This window comes from Phyllopteryx taeniolatus, chromosome 8 (genome assembly GCF_024500385.1).
Source record: "Phyllopteryx taeniolatus isolate TA_2022b chromosome 8, UOR_Ptae_1.2, whole genome shotgun sequence".
NCBI classification, from domain to species: Eukaryota; Metazoa; Chordata; class Actinopteri; order Syngnathiformes; family Syngnathidae; genus Phyllopteryx; species Phyllopteryx taeniolatus.
Window position 1 is genome coordinate 26,719,652 of NC_084509.1, and position 23,607 is coordinate 26,743,258.

Below are 23,607 nucleotides of genomic sequence, written 5' to 3' on the forward strand. Positions count from 1 at the left end.
GTTAGCATCACGTTAAGTAAAATTTTACCCTGTTCGCATCACATTAGCATCACCGTGAAAGTCACATTTTAGCACGTTAGCATCATGTTAGCATCACCGTGAAAGTCACATTTTAGCATGTTAGCATCATGTTAGCATTACAGTTAAACTCACATTTCAGCATGTTAGCATCACGTTATCACATTTTAACGTTATCGTCATGTTAGCAGCATCACAGTGAAAGTCACACTTTAGCAGCATGTTTGCATCACATTAGCATTACAGTGAAAGTCACATTTTAGCATGTTAGGATTAGAGTGAAAGTCACATTTCAGCATGTTAGCATCACGTTAAGTCAAGTTTTACCATGTTAGCATGTTAGCATCACATGAGCAACACCGTGAAAGTCACATTTTAGCATGTTAGCAATATGTTAGCATTGCAGTTAGTCCCATTCCAGCATGTTAGCAGTCACATTTTAGCACATTAGCATCATCTTAGCAGCATCACAGTGAAAGTCACATTGTAGCATCACATTAGCATTACAGTAAAGTCACATTTTAGCATTATGTTAGCATTACAGTGAAAGTCACATTCTAGCATGTTAGCATCACATTAACATAACAGTGAAAGTCACATTATAGCATGTTAGCATCATGTTAGCATCACAGTGAAAGTGCTCAAGAGAAGTCCACAAGTACAAGTGAGGGATGAAGGGAAAGGGATTTGGGTGTCTCCTCTTCATGTCGTCTTTGTGTGTGGGCTGCTGAGCGTCTGATTGGATGTTGTCTGAAATTCCATGACACCACAAAATGGCCACCACAGAGTGTGAAGGGGCAGACGTGAAGACAACAAACATTCACTGACAATAACTGGACCAAAGTGGAAATAAGTGGTTCGTAAATGGAATAATTATATAGTTCTGAAGTGGACTACAAGTGGACTATAATCAGATCTCAAGAAGTTGATCGCAAGTGAAGTCTTTGTTGACTTCTACTGTAGTTAAGGATGGCTGGAGTGGAGTAGGATGGGACAACAAGTGGAATATAAAGAGCGTCATAAGTGGATAAAGAATACATACCAAGTGTACATTTTTTGCATTTAGTTTTTTTTAGTCTTTTATTTTTTTATTTTAATCATTTAATCTTTTGTGTTACGAAACGAGCATGACTAAAAGTTACAAATTGATCAGAAGCGTACAATCCAAGTGGACAAAGTTGACCACGAGTGGAATACACGTGGACTAAAAGTGAATCAAAAGAAGATAAAAGTGGACATTGTTAGCATTTTAGCCCTTTAACCTTTTTTAATGTATTCTTCAGCATGACTAAAAGTGGAATTTAAGTGGAATAAAAATTGATCACACGTGGACTAGAAATTGACCACAAGTGAAGTAAAAGTAGTCCACAAGTGGATCAAAAGAACACCACAAGTGGACTAGAAGTTGACCACAAGTGGAACACAAGGGGACTAAAAGTAGACCACAAGTGAATCATAAGAACACCACAAGCGGACGAGAAGTTGGCCATAAGTGGAGCACAAGTGTATCATGAGAATACCACAAGTGGAATATAAGTGGACCAAAAGAACACCACAAGTGGACTAGAGGTTGACCATACGTTGAATACAAGTGGCCCACAAGTGGATCATAAGTGGACTAAAAGTGCATCAAAAGTAAAGTGGACATTGTTATCATTTAGTTTCATTTATTCCAGTCAAGTGGAATTCTAGTAAAATACAAATTGACCAGAAGAGGACTACAAGTGGACCAAAAGTCGGCATCGGTGTTAGCGTTTTGCTTTTAGCATCAGCTAGCTAGCATGCAGGCTTACCTGTATCATGTCATGTAAACATTTGTGTTCTTGGGTTGGCAAAGGCGAAACCCGAACAATCTGACCCACTTTCATGTACCGCCAACTTCCTGTCTCTGCTCCAGAACCTGATCCAGCCACCACGTGGCCTGAGGGCATCTCCATCATCAGCCCCCCCCCCCCGCTGTGCCCCCCACAGAGAGACACACTGGCTCATTCTGAGCTGCGAATAGCCAGCAGCGATGCATGATGGGAACTTTCTGGGGCGGCACAAATGTAAGGTGAAGGACTTCGTCAAAGTCAACGTGTTGACCGTTTCGTTCACGTGTCAACGAGCCCCGTCAAACTGTCGCTGGACACTTCATTAGGCACACCATCCAACGACATTGAATGCAAAATGACTCACTTTTGATTGAAACTGTCAGAGCTAAATATTGAATCATGTTTATGTTAGCATGTCAACTGTTAGCATCCTAGCATTTGAGCTCTTCACTTTCGCAATAGTACCCGACCACAGGGCACAATGTAAAATCCATTATCACTCTGCCTTGGCGCTTTCTGCACTCAGGTTGCCATCTTGCTAAATGTAAGCATAACAACTGTTCGCATGTTAGCGTTGTATCCGCTCTCAATAGAAATAGTATGCAACCGTAGGCAAAAATGTAAAATTCTTACTAATGCGCCTCAGCGCTTTCCTCACTCAGGTGGCTCTTTTCAAATGTTAGCATAACAACTGTTAGCATGTTCGCATTTGAGCTATTCTCTTTCGGACCACAGGGAACAATGTTAAGTTCATGGGGATTGGACCTGAGATTTGTTATGTTAGCAGGCCGACTGTTAAAATTTTAGCAACAGTCATTAAAAATTTAACCAGTTAGTTTTTCCACTTTATTGAAGTCAAAATATCAATATCAATTGATTATTGATCTATTGTGTACCAATGCAGCCCTGGGGGGGGGGGGGGCACAAGCCAGCGCAAACTGTAGGCCGGTCCCAAGCCCAGATAAATGCAGAGGGTTGCGTCCGGAAGGGCATCCGGCTCAAAACTTCTTTACCAAACAAATATGAGTGTTTATCCAAAGAATGCCGTGCTAGACTCAGGACAGAAGTGAGTATTTGCGAGTATTTATGCTGTGGCCACCCCTAACAGGAAAAACCCCCAGGAAAAGATTGATGTATTGTGTACCAGTGTTTCCCAACATTTATTTATTGAGCCATTGTACTTAGTTACTAGACATCACTGGCATAGATAAATGAACAACAATATAAACAATATATTGTATGTAGAAAATGAATGATTTTCGCAAGTGAAATTTGATGAGCTCGGATCCACGAATGTTGGGAATCAAGACATAAATTTCACCAAAATATTTGGAAAAGCTCTCGACAAGATGCGCTGCAGTTGAACATTAAATGTATCTTGAGAAAGTTCTTTCGAGTTCTCCTCACCGTGCATGATGTCATATGTCTTTTAGAGGACGAAGATGATGCGGGTGGGGGAAAAAACAATCATTTCACTCCTTCATCTTCAGATGTTTGTTACCAGATGTCTTCTGTCCATTCCGTTCATTTCCTGCACTTCTTCTTGGTGACGACCTGATCTCCAGCTGGTCCTTGTCCTCCTGCTGCCAGCGAAGAGCTCATGTGCCGTGTGTGTGTTTAAAGAGCGTAAGACTTCTCCCTCTTCCCCGTCGCTATTAAGGCATCATGTGCGCAACTCATTCAGTCACTGACCCATGTTACTGGCACACCACAACACTGCGGGGGGTTGTAATCAGACACACACAAATACACATTATATACACACACACACACACACACGCGCAAGCTGATTTGCATGGAATTTTAAATACATGTAAATCATAAGAGAATCACAAGTGGACTCCAAATGGATTGTAAGTGGACCAAAAGTGGAATACAAATGGATTGAGTAGGCAAAAAGTGAAATATGCACGGATCATAAGTGAATCACAAGGAGACTGCAAGTGAATCACAAGTGGACTAAAAATGGATCATTAGTTGACCTAAAGTGGACTACAAAAGGATCATGTGGTCAAAAAAGGAAATACAGAGAGATTGACGGTGGAGCAAAAGTGGAATACACGATCATAAGTGGACTACAAATGGATCATTTGTGGACCTAAAATGGACTACAAATGGATTGCAAGTGGACCAAAAGTCGACTGCAAGTGGAATACAAGTAGCTGGAAAGTGTGTCCGTGTTAGCAGAGTCATTGTTGTCAGGTGACCTGGTTCAAAAGGTCGCGTCAAAGAGCGTCGTTCGGGCGACGGCGTCCATGGGCCCCGCTGAGGCGGCGGCCATGATGGCGCTGAGGTGGGTGAGGGAGGCGGCGCGCTGCTTGAGGGCGGGTGCGCGGCCCGGCTCGGGGGTCGGGAGGTGGCCGTAACGACGGCCATCTCGGTCGTACTGATAAACGCGGATGACGCGACTCGGACGGCACGACGAAGATGATTCTACTTCCTGCTTTGGATCTTCATCGTCTGATTGTGAAGACTGACCGCTTACATCTTCATCTTCATCATCCCTCCTGTTCTTTTTCTCATCCTTTCTCTTTCTTTCATCTTTATTATTCCTCTCTCCATCTTCATCATCCCCTTCTCTCTCATCTTCCTCCCTCTTCCCATCATTTTCTTCCTGCATTTCTCCTTCCTCCCTCCTCTCTTCCTCGTTTCCTTTCCCCTCATCCACATGGTCGCAGGCTTCCAGGTAGGCGGCGGAGGCGGCGTTGTTTTCCTCCTCCTGATCCTCGCCACGTTTGTCCCGGAAACTTCTTTGCGGTTTGGCGGGTGGACTTGAGGATAACGATGACGAGGGTGATGGAGACGATAGCGATGAAGGCTGGCCGCTGAGAGTCGTCATGGTGATGTCAGGTCGACGTTGCCGTGGTGATGGTAGCCTCTTTGTGACCGCCCTCAAACATCTGCATCAACAAAGTTTGAATAGTTGCGATAAGACTGCGAGACAATGAAGCTTTTTCCCTCCTTGGGAGCTGTCCCAATACGTTTGTCCATACCGTGTATGACAAGACATGTCAAACACTGCCACCTACTGGCTGTTTTGTACGATGGCATGTTTTTATGTCAGTCGACTCATGTAAAAAATCGAGTTTGTAGTGTATGTGGTGGAAGTGGATCTCAAGTGGACAAGTAGTACACAAAAAAGAGCCCAAAAGAACTGTACGAATGCACTACAAGTAAAGAACAAAAGGAAGGTGGAATTTTGTTTGAAAAAGTCCAACATGACAGCCAGCCGCTTTAGAGCGCCTTGTTGTCCGCCATGAGTGTGCGCATGTCATTGCAGAGAAATACAGAAGAGCGAACAGGCAAGATTTTAATAAACACAAGTCTAACGTGACAGCCAGTATGTGGACAGGGCCTTCGCGCTGACGTGGCTGCTGTAGAGTGCCTCATTGTCAGCAGCGAGTGTGTGCACATTACACAGATAAAGACGGAAGAGCGTGGAGGGGGATAGGCTTTTTAAAATGTCTGACGTGGGAGCGAGCGTGTGACCGTGGCTTTGGGTTGTCGTGGCAACTTTAGAGCGCCTTGTTGTTGGCCACGAGTGCACGCGCATCACGAAGATAGAAGAGCGATGAGCTAGTCATTTTCTTTTTAATTGCGGGCTTTGAAAATGAAATGTTTGTCTCACCTGAGAATTTGGGTCCTGCTGAGAGCTCCTGCGCTGAACCCCAACACGAAGGCGAGCAGCACCGCCGCCGTCACGGCTCCGGCAAAGAGCTCGTCAGAAACCGCTTCCGGGTCGTCCACCTCCGCGGCGGGCGCCACCGTCAGGACGTCAGCGCGTCCCGCTCTCCCGGGATTGGCCGACGCAGCCGCCAACGTTGCGAGCGTCAAGCAGCGGGCAAACATTTCAAAGCTGCGAGTTGGCAACGTCAGCAACCAGAAAACAAAAAAAGACATTAACACAATGGCGACATTTTCTTTTCGAGCTGTCAATCATTGACCCAAAATATCCACTTTAACTTTAACTGCAGCTTCTCGCACTTATTTTATTAACTTAAAAGTAGTAACCGCACAAAGAAATTTTGTATTGGGAGCGAGAAGAAATTGGTTTCAAAAATAGAAAATATTATATTCATCAAAATGTATCAATAAAATAAAGGTAGTTCAAATTAAACGTTTTTAAATAAACAGTGAAGAAGTGGACCGATGAAGCAACGTTAGAACTTCAAGACTGTTGAGATTGTGCAGACTGGAGTGCTTTTGAAACTTCAGCCGGCCGCCTGGATGAACGTGCGGACCGCGTCACATCCGATATCGCTTCCGGTCAAGATGTGCGTGGACCGACAAAGTCATGTCGCACGTTCGATGACAACAAGCCGTGGTTGACTGCCCAACTTCAGCAACGTCGCCAGGCTAAAGAGGACGCCGGGCGGAGTCGGAACACAGCGCCTGTACAATCGCGCTAGAAGTCAGACGACAAACGGAAATTAGCGTCGCAAAGAGAAATTATGCAAGAAAAGATGGAAAAACAGATTGACTGCCAACGACTCTTAAATCACTCTGGCGTGGATTACGATAGCTAACCAATGACAAGCGACCATACCCCCCCCCCCCCCCAAGCAGAGAACAATAAAGGACTTGCTGACTTGAACACCTTCTACTGCAGGTTTGATAAAGACACTTTCAAGACTCTAGAGATGATCGTGAACTTCAGGAAGCATCCTTCGCCGCAGCTGCCCCTTACACGGTCCAACTCCCCTGTGTCAACCGTCGAACCTTCAAATTCCTGGGGATTAATTAGTCTCTCGGGACCTGAAGTGGGAGACCAACATCCACTCCGTCCTGAAAAAGGCCTAGCAGGCGATGTACTTCCTGCGGCTTCTGAGGAAGCACGGCCTGCCACGGGAGCTGCTGAGGCGGTTCTACACAGCGTCCATCGAATCGGTCCTGTGTTCTTCCATCACAGTCTGGTTTGGTCCTGCGACAAGAAAGGACAAACTCCGACTGCAACGGACAATCAAAACTGCTGAAAGGATTGTCGGTACTCCCCTACCCACCCTTGAGGACTTGCACGCTGCCAGAACTAAGACAAGAGTGCGCAAAATCCTCTCGGACCCTCCGCATCCCGGTCACCGGCTCTTCCGGCTCCTTCCCTCAGGTAGGCGCCACCGATCACTAACTTCTTAAAACACCTGACCTACAATTCCATTGCAACATGCTGCCATTGTTTTTTTGACTTGAGTTCGTTGTCACATTTCTGTGGGGCCAATCATATATCACTCGTGCACTCACTGTCGTCGTCTCGCCACGCTGCACTATTTGCATATCTGTTGTTGACCAATACTGGCCACTCACGGGCTTGAGAAGTATCTGCACCATTTGCACAATTGACACTGTCCCAGATTATCGCACTACTAGTCACTTTAAACTGCATGCATTTCTTGAAGTCTCTGCGCCATTTGCACAATGGTCACTGCACCGGACTTATTGTTCTATTTGTCTTTTCAAGCCAATTATCATATCGGTATTACCACATTACGCGCAACCTGTTTTTTTTTCAATGTCTTTGTGTCTCAAAAGTATTCTGTCAATTGACAGTTCTTTTGTTTTTTCTGTTGTGGTACGAAAGCGCCTCCAACTACCGGAGACAAAGTCCTTGTTTTTGATATACTTGCCAAATAAAGATGAATTAAATGTAATGATCTACACTAGATAAACATTTGACATATTTACAAAATATGTAAAAAAAAAATTAAAAAAAAAAGTAATACAAAAAACTGATGAATACCATAGTAATTCAAGTTTTGTAACAATAGTTTTATCCTATAAAACATTTTATTGATTTAGTAATTTATAAGAAATGGTGGCACCTGTAAGCAGCAATACTGGTAAAATAAGTCACATAAAAACCTAAAAAGTAAAAACATACTCATTAAAATGTTGTACTTCAAATAGTTAATTTAATAATGAAAGGTTTATTGATGCACTCGTGAAGGAAATGATGATAATGAGTAGCAATAGCAGTAAAAGTCACATAAACAAAAAACATGTTTTTTATTTAAATGTGAACTGTTTAAAACAATAATGAATTTACAGTAATTAAAATTTAGTCGTCCAAGTAATTAATGTGATGCAAATATTTGTATTGGAATCATAATGGAAGCATAAACACAAACTGTATGAAGTTACACAAAAACAATACGTCTTCGCAAGTCGTTAAAAATAGGAAGCGTTCAGTAAAAGACTTGTGATGTTGTTGTTGTTGTTGTTGTTGTTGTTTGTTTACCTGCGATTGACGTGTGCGCGCGCTTCCGTCTCCCGATTTCTTGGCCTTCGAGCGTAAAGTGCAACTTTGACACTCACATGACACAAGCTTTGTTGCCGATGATGATGTTAAAAATTAATATCTGCACGGGACATCCATGGCCTCGCTGTCATCTCAGCCCTTTGCTGCCATCTAGCGGTCGAGATCCCGAACACACAACTGAGGAATAATGCAGCTCAGCGTGGACGACGGAACCGTCGCGGATTTTTCATTCGTATAAATGTTTGGCATTATTGAAAACATTGAGGTGACGATGCAGTAAAAAAAAAAAGTGTACAAAACAATGGCATCAATATATCATAAACATAAATACAAACTCAATATATCATAAACATAAATACAAACTCCTGTGTATGCTTCATTACCGTAAACCACCAACCACTTACACTAAAAATGACCTAACCGCAGTCGGGCAGCAAATGAGACTTGAACGCCCCACGAGCCACTGCAGTCCATATAATAAGCCTGTCTCACACTTGTCAGGGCGCCGGTTCAAATCCGGCCTCGCCTGTGCGACCGATGGAACGACGGAGGGTCCCTGAACAAACCACCAACTTCATCCTGTTGGTCAGATGGCCCCAAAGGCACCGTGAAGTTCATTATGAACGCATTCCGTACTTTCATGTCCACTTAAGCGGTCCCATTTCGTCATCTGGTCCACGAACGCCCCAGCGACTTCCTAACGTGGAGTCAAACGGTGGCACTTAGTCGGAGGGCCCTCGAACGCACTCCCGACAGCTGCTCGCTCCCAGTTTGACACAGGGCCCTTGAACGTCACCCCGCGCATTGGTACAGATGCGCGGCGGCGGCTTGTCACACAGCCCTTGAACGCAGCCCGGCGCTCGTCTCGCCGCCAGATGCGCGAGGAGGCGTTCGCGTCGCCGGTGGGCTCGCAAGCGTGTCGTGTGCCCGCGAGCTGCTCGACGTCGGCGCTCGCGTGAGAGCGGCACGCAAACCTCAGCGACGACGAGCCAAAGTTGTCCTGCGGGCGGAGGAGAGAAGGAGCACGGCCTGACGTCACAGGGACTCTTTGGAAGTAAGTGGCTGATTTGCAAGCTAACTTAACGTTTGGACGTGCCCGAGTTGACTTTTCGGGCTCTTTTGTCGCCTCGACACACTCCGTGTCGCTCGGGAGCCAACGGAATTCTCTTCGGTTGCCATATTGGAGGCGTTGACATCGGGGAGGAAAGAATGTGGCACATCGCCCTTCTTGGCGAGGAGTTCGCGTGAACGAGACCACTTCCGATACGAGCGTTCGCGTTAAAAGCTGCCTTTTATCGTTCAGCCACTTTCACTTGTTCCAACGCCTGTTGGCCTTCTGCGCGTGGACTCGAGAATGAACACAAAGTTCCCTTTTCCTACTTTAGCACGTTCATTCAGTCACATGTGGGCATCCTACCCTAGTTCTTCCGCTGGTCCTTGAACGCACCGTCAACCACTTCCAGTTTTGTTAGTTGGATGCAGTCATTAGGTTACGTTCAGTAAGATGCCCATTGAACGCATCACCAACTATTTGCATTATCTTCGGCCCAGTCGTCCAGTCCCATTTCACGAGATGGTACGTGAAGGCACCACCGACTGTTGACTCAACTCAACTTCATTTACATTCAATTAAACAGTCGTTGGGTTCCATGTTATCAGATGGTCCCTGAACGCATCGCCAACTATTTGCATTATCTTCGGCCCAGTCGTCCAGTCCCATTTCACGAAATGGTACGTGAAGGCACCACCGACTGTTTACTCAACTCAACTTCATTTACATTCAATTAAACAGGTGTTGGGTCCCATGTTATCAGATGGTCCCTGAATGCACCACCAACTACTTACAGATTGCATTAGTTCGATGCAGTCGTTGGGTCACATTCGTTAAGAGGGTCTTTCAACACACCGCCAACTATTGACGTTAGCCTATGCCCACATTACTCGAAGGCACCGCCGACTTGTGACGCAGTCGTTTGGTCCCCTGTTATCAGGCGGTCCTTGAACGCACCGCCAACTGCTCACAATCGCATTAGCGAGACGCATTTGATAAGATGGGCATCGAATGCTCCGCTAACTTCTGTATTTCAATTCCCCCAATTGCAGTCTTTCAGTCCCATAAGATGGGAGGGGAGATGAGAAGCAGTCATGTGACTTTACTCTCCACACCCAAACTGAGTGTTTTCACGTTAAACAGCCAACCACTCCCTAAGAAGCCAACAGCTCCCTTTGAACCGGTCATCTCCTGCCCCCCCCCCCCCCCTCCCTTTATGATACACGCCCCTGGTGAATTGCACGCTGCTTTTATTGTATATATGACTTTTATGATGTTATATTTTTGTAGCGCGATTTGTTTGTTTGGCCGCCATCGTGACCGCGTGTGACTTGACACGGCGCCAAACCGCCGGAAAGGTCACGAGACAAGTTGAACGGCTCGCAAAGGTTGTATCTTGGTTTGATGCGATCCCCTCCCCGAAAGGCCGCGTGACGTCCGAACACGAGTTCAGCGGGCGCCGGCCGCATCCTTTTCTCCGCAAGCTCTGTAAGTCCACACGTGCGTACTGCGGCTGATTTGTTGCCGTGCGTGTGACAGAAGCGTCAGGATGGTGGTGGCTTACGAGGGCCAATCGTTCGGCGCCCTGCGGAAGCAGTGTCGGCAAAACGGCCTCCTGTTCGAGGACCCGCTGTTCCCCGCCACGGACCAGTCGCTCTTCTACCAGCGCAACCGCATCGGCAACGTCATCTGGAAGCGGCCGCAGGTACGCCCTCGCGCCGCCGCGCTCCAGCGTGTATGTGGAGTGTGCGAATGAACGAGCGAGAGACAAAGCGGATGAATGAGCGTGTGTGAGGGTTATTTTGATTCCTCGATCATGTCCTCTTGTTATGTGTTCGCAAAGCCTTTGCGCGCGTGTGTGTGTGTGTGTTTGCGCGGCAATGTTTGAGTGGCGCCGCCCTGCCGCCAGAACGAAGGTTGACTTTGTGCGTGTTATTTGCGAGCAGGAGATATGCCAGGATCCGCAGCTGTTCGTGGACGGCCTGAGCGCCCACGACCTGCACCAAGGCCAGCTGGGAAATTGTTGGTTCGTGGCGGCCTGCTCCAGCCTGGTGTCGCAAGACGGCCTGTGGCAGAAGGTCAGTCCCCCCCCCCCACCCCGCGCCGCCGTTTACGAGGCCGACCCGCTCGGACGTGGTCGCCATCGTTGCCGTTCGTGAACTTCGTTGCGTTCCGGAAGAGCTGCAGCACGATTGGCTCATTTGAACACGATTTAAGAATTGTAAATAATGATTGCATATCATTCGACGATTAACAACATGATTCAATCCGGAATCATCTTAAAGACGGCCCGATGATAAAGACGGCATTATTAAATCTGACAAATAATGATGACACAATTATGTGCGATATTGCTACAAGGTTACAGCGTGATTCCATCAGACGAGATGCAAATGAAAGCATGGTGAAATTGGATATGATTCAACAATTATAACATGGTTAAGTCGGGCATCATTAGTTATAGCATGATTCAATAAGACGTTAAGAATTTAGTGTAGCATAATTGAGACATTATCAAATAGTTGCAGCTTGACTCAATTGGGTGTGATGAAAGAATTCTAGCACAATTAGACATTCAGTAATTATAGCATGAGTAAGTACGATATTACTCAAAATGAAATATAGCGGCGGCCCGGTGGGCGACTGGTTGGCACACCCGCCTCGCAGTTCCGGGGACCGGGGTTCAAATCCCGGCCTCGCCCGTGTTAGCTGGGAGAGGCGCCAGCACGCCCGCGACCCGCGTGAGGGGAAGCGGAACGGATGAATGAAGGAATGAATGAATGAAGCACAGCATGATTAATTGAGAGCTGATCTAATAATTGTAGCATGATTGGGCGTTATTAAAAAAATACAGCATGATTAAATTTGATTTTGCATGATTAAGTAAGAGGTTATTAAAAATAAAGTATCGCATGATGAATAATTCTGCTGTGATTAAGCAGACATTATTAAATAATTACTGCACGATGAAATGGGAAGTTATTCAATATTTAGGGCATGATTGAATTAGACTTTATTCAGTAAGTGCAGCAACATTAAATTGGACTTGACGACATAATTACAGCATGATTAAGACATCATTCAAAAAATAGAACGTGGCATGATTACCTAAAACTATGCTTGATTATATCAGACATAATTCAATCATTATCGCAAGATTAAATAAGACATGATTCCAAATGTTTGACATATTTAAGGTATTAAGATAAAAAGAATTCTAGCACGATCGCATCGGTTGAGTTCTGAATAAAAACCCAAATGCAAGTGTGATCGAATAAGATTTATTTGCACACGTCAAGACGGCAAATCATCAGTTTGCCGAGCCGCTCGCGAGATTCATCGGCGGGCGGCGAAGGCCAGCGAGCATCGCAGCTCGGCCGGCCGGGCGCCGTCCTCGAAGGCCAACAGGAAGTACATGACCTTGCGGACCTTGGCCAGCTCGGCGATCCTCTCGCCCAGCTCCCGCACGTCGGCCTCGGGCCGCCGCGGCGGCGCGCCCTCGGGATCCTCGGCGCCGCGCCAGAAGGCGCCGACGGGCTCCAGCAGCTGACGCGTCATCAGGTGGGTGAGGTCGGGCGTCCAGTGCTGCGAGATGCCCGTGACGGCGACGCGCCCGCGCCCGCCCAGGGACACGTTCCAGCGGCGGAAGCGCAGGTCCTGCTGCCGGAAGTCCAGCCGGTAGACGGCCTCGTGGGGCAGCAGCAGGCGCTCGCCGTCGTCGCGCTTGCGGCCCGAGCGCCGAAGAGACGACACGCGCAGACGCATCTTCTGAGGGAGCGAGCCACGGACAGACGAACAGACGGATGCATCGCGACGACCGTCAGATTCGTTAGTTGAGGAGCTTTAGCTACACAAAGGGAGTGTTGTACTGCCATCTTGTGGCATATTGTTGCCAAGGAACTATGTTAGAGTTAGTTGAGGAGCTTTAGTTACACAAAGGGGCTGCTTTGCTGCCATCTTGGTGTTAGGGAACTATTTTGAGGTGAGTTGAGGCACTTCATTTCAACAAAAGTAGCACTTTTTTTTTTTTTTGCCGAGCAACTATGTCAGAGTTAGTTGAGGTGTTTCATTTCCACAAAAGTAGTGCTTTGCCGCATCCTGTGGCAACTTGGTGCCAAGGAACTGTGTTGAAATTAGTTTAAGAGCTTCATTAAGACAAAAGTAGTGCTTTACTGCAATCTTGGTGCTAAGGAACTATTTTGAGGTGAGTTGAGGCACTTCATTTCAACAAAAGTAGCACTTTTGTCGCCATCTTGTGGCATGCTGGTGCCAAGGACCTTTGTTGAAGAGAGTTGATGAGCTTCATTTAGACAAAAGTAATGTTTTGTCAGCATCCCGGTACCAACAAACTATGTTAAAGTGAATTGAGCTTCATTCAGACAAAAGTACTGTTTTGCCGCCATCTTGTGGTATGTCGGTACGAAGACACTACAGTATGTTGAAGGGACTCGAGGAGCTTCCCAAAAAAATAAAAAATAAACTAGTGATTTACTGCCATCTTGTGGGATGTTGATGCCAAGGAACTATGTTGGAGTTAGTTGAGGAGCTTTATTTACACAAAAGGAGCGCTTTGGTCCCATCTTGGTGTGAGGGAACTATTTTGAAGTGAGTTAAGGAGCTTTATTAAGAGAAAAAGTAGCACTTTGTCACCATCTCGTGGCATGTTGTTGCCTAGCCACGATGTCAGTTAGTTGAGGAGCTTCATTTCCGCAAAAGTCGTGCTTTGCCGCATCCTCTGGCAACTTGGTGCCAAGGAACTGTGTTGAAATTAGTTTAGGAGCTTTTGAAGTGAGTTGAGCTGCTTCATTGACACCAAAGTAGTGCAACCCTAACCCTGCAGTCTTGTGGCATCTATTGGCAATTAGAAACCTTTTTTGGGGGCGGGGCATCAATTAATGGGGAAAACTAAAGTAAATGGAAAATAATTCAGCATGATATTAAAATGTAAAATAATTATGATATGATTACTGTTCACCAAGACACGATTAAACAGTAAGAGATTGTGTTAATAAGATTATGAAATATTTTTGACATGACTAAATAAGGCACTATTACCGGTAAATACTTTTAGCAAGTTTAAGTAAGACAATAAAAACCAAAATATCGGCCAATTGAAAAATAACACATTCAACATGCTTCCATAAGACGTGGCTGCAAATGAGTCGGTTTACGTGGTCGCTCCATCATTTCATTTTGTCGACATTATGACGCGCGCTCACCTCCGTCAGCGCCGCGTCCTCCTGAAATTGCAGCTCCACCGTGTCGGGCGCCGCTTCCGTCTGCTCCATATCGCGCGCGGGGCCTCGCCGGACGGACGGACGGATGTTGTGAAGCGGCGCTGTTGGAACTTTCTGCTTTTTGTGTATCTCTCTCTCTCCTCTCGCCACATTAGCACCTCCCACTTGCACAACTATTTCCATTACGCACGCACACACACGCGCAGACAAACACGCCCCGCAGGCGACATTGCGTCGATTGACCCTCACATCATTAGCACAGAGGACACGACATCAATGATTTTTTTTTTCCGACTTATGTAACTTTTCGATTGTACAACGGCCCAAATGAAAAGAATTTATTTTGAGGTGGAGGAGGAAAGCGGTTGCCAGGCAACAGGAGGCGGCGATGACGCACAGCGGGGATCTGCGGGAGTCTCCCGACGCCTCGTGGGGGCGCTTGTGCTCAACGGATCATTTCTTTCTTTCTTTCTTTATGTCAATCAGCGTGCGTGCGTGCGCCAGTGAACATGTCCGTGTGTCACCACGTCAAATGATTTTGTCGGGACGGTGTCGCCTTCCTGAAAAGTTGTAACAATGCATTTGTGCTTAGGCATTCGGCAATTTTCCTATCCGCGGATTTTTCGGGGCGAACCCTTTTTCACTGAAAAACTCATTTGCGGTTTTGTTCTTGCTCACTACAAAACCTTGTCTAATATAAAAAAATAATGCTTTGGCGCCATCTTGTGGCATCTCGGTACGTTGACGTGAAGGGAAGAGCTTAACTTGAGAGCAAAGTAGTGCTTTGTCGCCTCTCGTTGCATGTTAGTGCCATCGCCTATTTCACGAATGGCGATAAATCGTATCCACCTGGACTCGGACGCAGATGCAGTCTTCTCCCGACCCCGAACCAGACTTTGTATTGATCTGAAAAATAAGCCTTTTATTTCTTCTTTTGTCCAGTTGACAAATATGGACTTAGCCCGCCCTTGCGCTCAGTTGCTCCGTCGGCCGGGGGTTCCTTGCATTTCAATTGTCGAACCGGAATGTCACGGCTGCGAGCATTCGTGACGGCTCGTGGCTTCCGTGACAGGTGATTCCCGACTGGGAAGACCAGGAGTGGAACAAGGACCGGGCCGGTTCGTACGCCGGCATCTTCCACTTCCGCTTCTGGAGGTTCGGCGAGTGGGCGGACGTGGTGATCGACGACCGGCTGCCCACCCTCAACGGCAAGCTGGTCTACTGCCACTCCAACAACGCCAGCGAGTTCTGGAGCGCCCTGGTGGAGAAGGCCTACGCCAAGTACGCGGGCCGACGCCCACTCACCCAAACGCACGCGCTTATTTTCCGCACTCGTGTCTTTTGACGCCGTGCGAAACCAAGTCCGGTTGTCGTCGCAGGACGTGCGGCTGCTACGAGGCGCTGAACGGCGGCAACACGGCCGACGCGCTGGTGGACTTCACGGGCGGCGTGTCGCAGTCCATATGCCTGAGCGAGAGCGGCGCCAAGAACAGCATGGAGAAGCAAGCCGAGCTGTTCAGGCGAGTCCTCAAAGTGCACGAGAGAGGAGGACTCATCAGCTCCTCCATGGAGGTCAGTGTCAGATTGCGCTCATTTTTTAACATATACAGACAAAAGAACTCGTTCTTTGTGGCTTTCCGCTTCTTCTCTGGCAATCGCACCATGTTTTTGCGGTTCAGTAAGTTTTTTTTCTACGATGGTCCACTTCAGTCGCGTTTGGCCCCATCGCTTGGTGAGTGGCAGGCCGTCAAGTAGCAGTTGTTTGAAACTTCATAATGACCCTACCATCTATGCTGATTTCGTTACCCCGTCTATGGTGTTTTGTATTATATGTTAGCATTAAGCTAGTGAAATTATATGGTTTTCTTTAAAAAAAAAAAAAAATGTTAAACCCCCAAATTCTTAAATAAGCAGGGTTTAAGTGGGTTTTTTTGGGTTGGTTTCCCCCCCTAAAAAAAAAATAAAAATAAATAAAAATTAGTCAAAAATCCACAGATAGGTTAAAAAAAATGTAAGTCTAAAAAGTTTTATTTCAATGGGGAATACTCATTTGAAATCGGTCACGGAACCAATCGAAGTCGTAAGCCGAGGTTACCGGCGTAACCCTCCTTTGCCGACCGGCTGTCGACCGCCAGCGGGTGGCGCTAATGTCGCTTACCGTGATGGCCCGCAGGCGATCGGCGCGTCCGAGATGGAGGCCCGCCTGCCCAACGGCCTGGTCAAAGGTCACGCCTACGCCGTGACGGACGTGCGGCGCGTGCGTCTGGGTCACGGCCTGCTGGCCTTCTTCCGCTCCAACAAACTGGAAATGATCCGCCTGAGGAACCCGTGGGGCCGCAGCGAGTGGAGCGGACCCTGGAGCGACAGGTGAGAAGACGACGCCGCGAAAAGCTCTCTCGAGCCCTTCGACGTCACTCGTGTCTTCAAATGTCACGAAATCACTGAACGATCAAGTTTATTGCAGGTGACTCTTTAAATAGAACTAAAGGTATTTGAATTAACATTTAAGGCTATTAAAGGTCTTTGAAGATCTTCAAAGATCACTCCAATTATTTAAATGTCTTAAAATCACTACAGGTCATTAAAGATCACTAAAGGTATTTAAAGGTTCAATCAAGTTTATTAAAGGTGGTCTTTAAATAGCCCTAAAGGTATTTGAATAGCATTTACGACGACTAAACGTCTTTGAAGATCACTAAAGTTATTTCATGTTTTTATAATCAAAGATCACCAAAGGTATTTAAAGGTCCTTAAAGATAACTGAACTGAAGGGCTTTAACGCGCCAATGTTTTGTCTCGTTCAACCGCCATCGAGTGACTAACGGAGATTTAATATAAAAGAGTCCATTTCATTCGAAGAAACACCGAAAAGGCCCCTCCCTCTGACAGCTACTTCTGTTTGACCCAGTTTTGTATCCGCTTGGCTAAGACCCGCCCGCTTTCCTCCGATCGGTTCCCTCCGCGTTCGTTATGTCGACAGCGCTGGCTCGGGTGCGGCGAGGTGGGCGGAGATCTTCGCTCGCGGCCTCGATTAAGCTCGAGAAATTCCAATTTTGGGACTCGGGAATGCGTGGACCGTTTTAATTCACATTTCACATTTCGCTGGACAATATTCCATCCCAAATAGTAGAAAAATGAAGCTGCCGTGTTGTGCTCACAGTTCGGAAGAATGGAAAAAGGTCAGCAACAGTGAGCGCGAGAAGATCGGCGTCATCGTGCAGAACGACGGAGAGTTCTGGTGAGCTTGGGTGCGATGTCGCCCCCCCCCCCCCCCCCGGAGGGCGAACGTGTGTATTGACGCGCTCGCCCCCCCCCCCCCCCCCCCCCCCCCTCCGCCCCCGCGCAGGATGACCTTCAGCGACTTCATCTCCAACTTCACGCACCTCATCCTGTTGCGCTTGATCAACACGTCTTACCTGAGCGTGCACAAGACCTGGGAGGAGGTGGTGCTGCGCGGCTCCTGGCGTCGCCATGACAACGTGCTGAAGAACCGGGCCGGCGGCTGCGTCAACAACAAGCAGACCTTCCTCCAGAACCCGCAGGTGCGCCCTACTTTTACGTCCCGACCGCATCGTAATGACGAAACCCTCGTTATTGGCGGCCCTAATCGTTTTTGTGGGGGGTTTGGGGCTAAGTCCTGACGCAAATAAATTGGCAAGTCACGAAATTTGTTGAAAATTACCCGACGTTTATATTCACCCGCAGGAATCGGAACGTTTACCACCGCTGACGATACAGTACATTTTTCAATGGGTTCAACGAGGGTCTCGTCCAGCCGGACTGTGCCGTTCAAGCGTTGTAAAGCGCTGTCATGACGAACACGCGCCAGTAGATGGCGGCATTGCATCGCTTTTGAGTAGAAGCTACAGATTAGGTGGTGAAAAATCCCAATTGCCACTTGCCCGCTCGCCGTTTTACGACTCTCGACTCGGCGATACGTACTGTAAATGTCCCCAAGTGTTCGGCTTGTAAGCGCGTTGCGTTGTGTGCGTGTCGCAGTACATTTTCGACGTGACGAAGAGCGAGGACGAGGCGCTGGTCAGTCTGCAGCAGAAGGACCGCAGAGCCTGCCTGAGACAAGGACGAGGGGAGAACCTGGCCATCGGCTTCGAGATCCACAGGGTCAGGCTGCAGCCAACCCGCGTCTTTTTCTCAACTTCGAGATGTTAATGAGTAGAATTTCAGAATGTCACCAGGAGTACTAGTAGCTTCCAGATGGCAACTAGTGCCCAGTTTCGCCTCACTTGTTACATGTCCTACTAGTGACGGCAAGATGTTTACATCTACAATGACTCGAGGCGCACTAGTAGAATGACATTATTTTTTTTTAAATGAAAAATTGTATGACATTTCTGAACTCAGGTAATTTTGGTATACTGTACCTAGTGGGACACCTACATGTTATTAATGAGGCAAAACTAGTAGTGGGCCTATTAGGCTCCAGGAGGCTCCTAGTGCATGCTCCTATTGGTGTTGCCACTGCAGCACAGTAGTTTAGTTTAGGACTCAACACAACTTTACTTGATTTCCAAAGAACTTTAAATACAAGCACAGTTGGAACAAAGTTCTGTACACCGATAAGAATCCAAATTAAGAAAATAAAAGCTACTTGGGATGACATAGTAAGGTTTAATTATGTACTAGTGGGGGGAAAAACATTACCAATAAGTTCTACTCGTGCGCTGAATTGTCTTACTAATGTGTTTGTATGCTCATAGTTAGCGTAGTTGGCATGTATTTATTATTCGTAGATTTTGTTTGTTGACATTTTACAACATGGTGTGCGCACAGGTGGAGTTGAACCGGAAGTACCGGATGCACGCCCCCCAGCAGAAGGTGGCCGACAGCCCCTACAGCAACACCAGGTCTGTACGGAAAAAGCATTTCGTCCATATCCAACATGACGTCCATGTACTAGTATGCTTTTGGTCCTCGTGACAAAAACGATTCAGCTGGTGCAACAACTGCAGATCTGGTAGAACACCTGTGAGTTACTACTAATGTCTTGTGACATTTCGGCACACTAGTAGCACAACTTGAGCATACTTGCGGGACAGCTACATGTTACTAGTGAGGAACAAACAAAAAATGTTAAACTAGAACTGCTGCTCTGTGTGTTTGGACATTGCCAGTGGAGTCCATCAGGGGTCAATATTGGGTCCCACACTGTTCATATTATGTTAATTTTCTATGTAATAATTAATGAAACTGTCACTTGGAAGCCCCCCATAAAACATGGAGTCCAAAGTTTCAAGAAGAATTGCCGTGTTGTGCAAAGCAAAACGGGAATAACACATCGTCACATTCTCGACAGCTCATTCGTTTTAAGATACTAGTGACACAAAACTGTGCACTAGTTGTCAGCTGCGTTCTACTAATGCTACCAGTGACATTATGAAACTGCACTAGTTAACTTCTAGTGCTTCACCAGTTGTACAAGTTGCACATAGAAGTCAACAAGTGCAAAGTGTTTCCCCACTAGTAACGTAGTTGTCCTCCTGGTATGCAGAAATGTCATACAGTAGTGGAAAAAACACTACTAGTACGACAGTCCTTCTACTCGTGTGCCGAATTTTCTCACTTGTGGGAACAAAAGAGTACTATTGATGATGACGTGGGCCTCAGGCTGGAAATCAATTTTACGAATGAAATGCTCGAGTGGCTTTCCATAGATCTGCGTTCCTGCGCGTGGACCTGAAAGAGGGCCGCTACGTTATTCTGCCGACAACCTTCAACGCCAACCTGGAGGGAGACTTCCTGCTGCGCATTTTCACCGACGTGCCGTCACACTGCAGGTTTTTAAAATGTCCATATATTTATATTTGTCGGGTACGTTTTTCGCCGGATAGGCGTGGAAGAGGGTCTCGCCCAGCTCGTCTGTGAAAGCCACGTTTGTCGCCCGCTGTAATGACTAAGAGACGCCAGAAGATGGCAGCGTTGCATCGCTTTGGAAATTGAGATCGGCGCGGCTTTTGAGCCAGAGGATAAAGATTTGGCGGTGAATCTCGGCTCGTCGCGTCGATTACGAGGGAGAGAAATGCCGGCGCGTTATATGTATGCTACAAACAGTAAAGTGCGTCATGATGCACACAAAAATCGTCTGTTCTGCTGAGTTCTGGGGGAAACTGCTGTTGATTACTAAAGAATGGAAAAAGGTTTGAAACCAACTTTTTGTTGTGAAAGTCTTTTTTGGTTGGTTTCCTGCTTAAATTGTCGCAGAAGACAAAATCCTGTGCGTCGTAAAACATCGGTCGAGATGCTTTGAAAACAACTGCCAATGAAGGCGTTCAACATTATCATATTCAACTAAATCCTCATTTCATCCAACGACAGTCCGCTACTAGCTTAGCGCTAATTCACTGTAGCGATTTTCATGTTGCTGTGTTGTCGTTTGCCGCAGGGAGCTGTGTCTGGATCTGCCCCCTCGCACCTGCTGGACCGGTTTGTTTGGTTTCCCGTCGCTGGTCACTCAAGTGCACGTCATCCAAGCCCAGGCGCTCGGGGGTACGCTTGCCCGCTCGACAAAAAAAAGTGCCGCAAAAAAACAGACCCTACCACATCTTTTTGCGGCTGAGCGTGCGTTTGTTCAATTCTGATAGCAAAATTGAAGTTCGTGTAAAGCTGACACTACAGACAGAGAGAACTAAACAACAAGAGTTTGCTTGCTAAATGCTAACAATACCAAACATCATAAGGCAAATTAGCCTTCATAAAAAGTTGGATTTTTCGTTTGTTCATTTATATCATTTTTTTTTTTTTCATTCAACCTTTATTGTATTTTCATTTCATTCTATTTTATTTTCATCTATGGATATTGATTTGCATTGATGATATTTTGTCTTTCATTGAGCGTTTTGTCATTTGAGCTTTTAAGTTGATTTAAATTCATGAGTTTGGTTTAATTGCCATTTTACTCACATTTTGTTTTTAGGTGGACGCCCCGCATACTTTTTTAAATTGTATATCATTCCCCCATCCTCCCCCCCATTTTTTTTCCAATGTACTTTAATTTTCTTTTCAAATTAAAATTTTTTTTTTTTTCAAAGGTAATAACGCGTACGTGATCATTCGCTGCGAAGGGCGCACGGTTCGCTCGCCGGTGCACAGCGGCACTCGCAGTCCCGCCTTCGACACCAAGGGGGTGTTCTACAGGAAGGAAGGCAGCGAGCCCATCAACATCAAGGTACGTGTGACGCCGCGTGCGGGCGCCTGTGACGTGCGCTTTCAAAAGTGTTGACGCGGTTGCGGCTCAGGTGTACAACTGCAACCGGGTGATAGACTCGTTCCTGGGCGAGATGATGTTGTCCACCGAGTCGGGCGACATCAACCAGACGCTGCACCTGCGGGCCCAAAGCGGGCGCCGAGACGAGCTGGCCGGCACCCTCGCCGTCTCCGTGGTGACGAGCGCCGTGCTCACCAGCATCTGAGACGGCACGCTTCGTCCGCTCGGCCGCCCCTCTTCATTTGATTCTACTTGACTTCATTGAATTTGGGGGTTTTGAGTTGCTTTGACTTCCTTGTTTTGTTTTATAAAATGTGTAGTTTATTTTATTTCACTTTTCAAATTAAATTTCATGACATTTCTTTTATATCATTTTCATTTTTATCTCTTTTGTTTCATTTTTTGTATTTCATTACATTTTTTTTATTTCTTATAATTTTTATCCAATTTTCTTATCTTTTGTATCAGTTTAATTTGTATCTCTTTCATTTTTACACCTTTTTTGCATTTATATTTTTATTTCATCTTTTTTTGTTTTTGATTGTTTTTTTGTAATTTCATTTCATCTTAGCTTTCTTTTTTAATTCATTTATTTCAGTGTTATTTTATTGTATGTTTTCTTTTTTAATGTTAATTAATTTCAGCTTTAAATTGCATTTCGTTTCATTTTATTTTGTATTGTCAGTTTTAGCTCATTTTTATTTCTTTAATTTTTTTAGGTTTTATTTTATTACATTATATTTCATTTTTGATGTAATTTGATTTATGACATTTTATTTTGTTTTTATTTTTTATTATATTTAATTACAATTTAGTGTTCATTTTAATTGAAGTTCACTTTATTTGATGTTTTATTTTCATTTCAACTTTTGTATTTTATTTCATCTCGTGATTTTGTTTTTGATTTGTTTTTTTTTATCCAATTTTGTTTTATTTTTATTTTTCTCTTTTTGTTTTTTATTGCTTTATATTTTCATTCAATTGGCGTCCACTGCATTTTTATTTTTCATTTCCATTTGATGTATTACATTTTTATTTAATTTTATTCCAATTCACTTAAATGTTTTTTTTTTTTAGTTAGAATTTTTGCTCAATTCCTTTTTTTTAAACGTATAAGTTGTATTCTTTTAATTTTGCAACACAATTTTAGTTTTTACTGGGAATCAAATATTGACATTGTTACTCAACCTTCAACCACAAAACGTAACTTTTATATTTCTGTCGAAGTTAACTTTTTTGCCGTGTTTCAAGTAGCCCGTTTTCATCCAGTACGACGACTTTTCTTTCAGAGGCGACTCGTCATCTGCCAATCATCTGTCTCCGCTCTGATGGATTTTTTTTCCAACCACTTTTATTATCGTTATTGTTATCGTGTGCAATCAATGCGGAAATATGAAGTAGTGTCCAACAGGTTTGAAATGTTAAATGGTGGGTTCGTAACCGCAACGTATCCCAGAAAATGTTTTGCACTTTGATGACATCATCTATGCGTGTGTCTTAAAACAAATCGTATTTCCAACGTCTGCTCTGTCAACTTTATTAAACTCGTTATTATGCATTCTTTATTCACTGTGGCATGCGTGTCATTTATTATGCATTTGCACTACTTTAATACGCCATTCATTTAGCATATGTTTATAAGTCATTTACGACACATTTACGACCAAATTGATCTAAAAAAAAAAAATCACACTTGTACAAGATATGATATAGATAATTTACTAATTACACAATTATTAGTCATTTACAGCTGATTTATTACCAATGCGGAACTTTTGTGCATCATTTATTACTAAGTTATAACAAGTCATGCATCGTTCATTACCAATTTAATACTCATCGAGAACTAAATCGTTACAATTTGAAACTTGTTTACGCCTTGTTCGGAACAGTTTCCTCAATAAGAAATAATTTTGTACCTGTGAATCAATCATGACTCATTTGTAATTGATGACTTGTGGAGCTTAATTTATTCCACAATAAATTTTTAAGATGTGTATGACTCCTCATTTTCT

The 23,607-nt window shown here is 45.3% G+C and overlaps 3 protein-coding genes across 4 annotated transcripts; 1 reads left to right on the forward strand and 2 right to left on the reverse strand.

Annotated features, from left to right (window-relative positions):
- Positions 1–1,774: 1,774 nt before the first annotated feature.
- On the reverse strand, positions 1,775–8,845 carry LOC133481763 (uncharacterized). Of its 2 annotated transcripts, XM_061780853.1 has the most exons (4): positions 8,062–8,845; positions 6,430–6,753; positions 5,461–5,688; positions 1,775–4,732 (listed from the first exon to the last, which is right to left on the reverse strand). In XM_061780853.1, the coding sequence occupies exons 3-4, from the start codon at positions 5,679–5,681 to the stop codon at positions 4,045–4,047; spliced, it is 909 nt and encodes a 302-aa protein (XP_061636837.1). In that variant the 5' UTR covers positions 5,682–5,688; positions 6,430–6,753; positions 8,062–8,845; the 3' UTR covers positions 1,775–4,044. The 2 variants fall into 2 exon arrangements, with proteins under 2 accessions (XP_061636837.1, XP_061636836.1); XM_061780852.1 differs by lacking the exon at positions 6,430–6,753 and having other exon boundaries at positions 1,777–4,732.
- Positions 8,846–8,996: 151 nt separating this feature from the next.
- Positions 8,997–23,157, forward strand: LOC133481760 (calpain-5-like). Its single transcript, XM_061780845.1, has 14 exons — positions 8,997–9,136; positions 10,673–10,838; positions 11,080–11,211; positions 15,443–15,651; positions 15,750–15,942; positions 16,544–16,737; positions 17,531–17,608; positions 17,717–17,912; positions 18,370–18,492; positions 19,162–19,235; positions 20,043–20,165; positions 20,771–20,874; positions 21,417–21,553; positions 21,624–23,157. The coding sequence occupies exons 2-14, from the start codon at positions 10,683–10,685 to the stop codon at positions 21,795–21,797; spliced, it is 1,893 nt and encodes a 630-aa protein (XP_061636829.1). The 5' UTR covers positions 8,997–9,136; positions 10,673–10,682; the 3' UTR covers positions 21,798–23,157.
- Positions 12,395–14,513, reverse strand: LOC133481767 (olfactory marker protein-like). Its single transcript, XM_061780855.1, has 2 exons — positions 14,353–14,513; positions 12,395–12,901 (listed from the first exon to the last, which is right to left on the reverse strand). The coding sequence occupies exons 1-2, from the start codon at positions 14,419–14,421 to the stop codon at positions 12,470–12,472; spliced, it is 501 nt and encodes a 166-aa protein (XP_061636839.1). The 5' UTR covers positions 14,422–14,513; the 3' UTR covers positions 12,395–12,469.
- Positions 23,158–23,607: the final 450 nt, after the last annotated feature.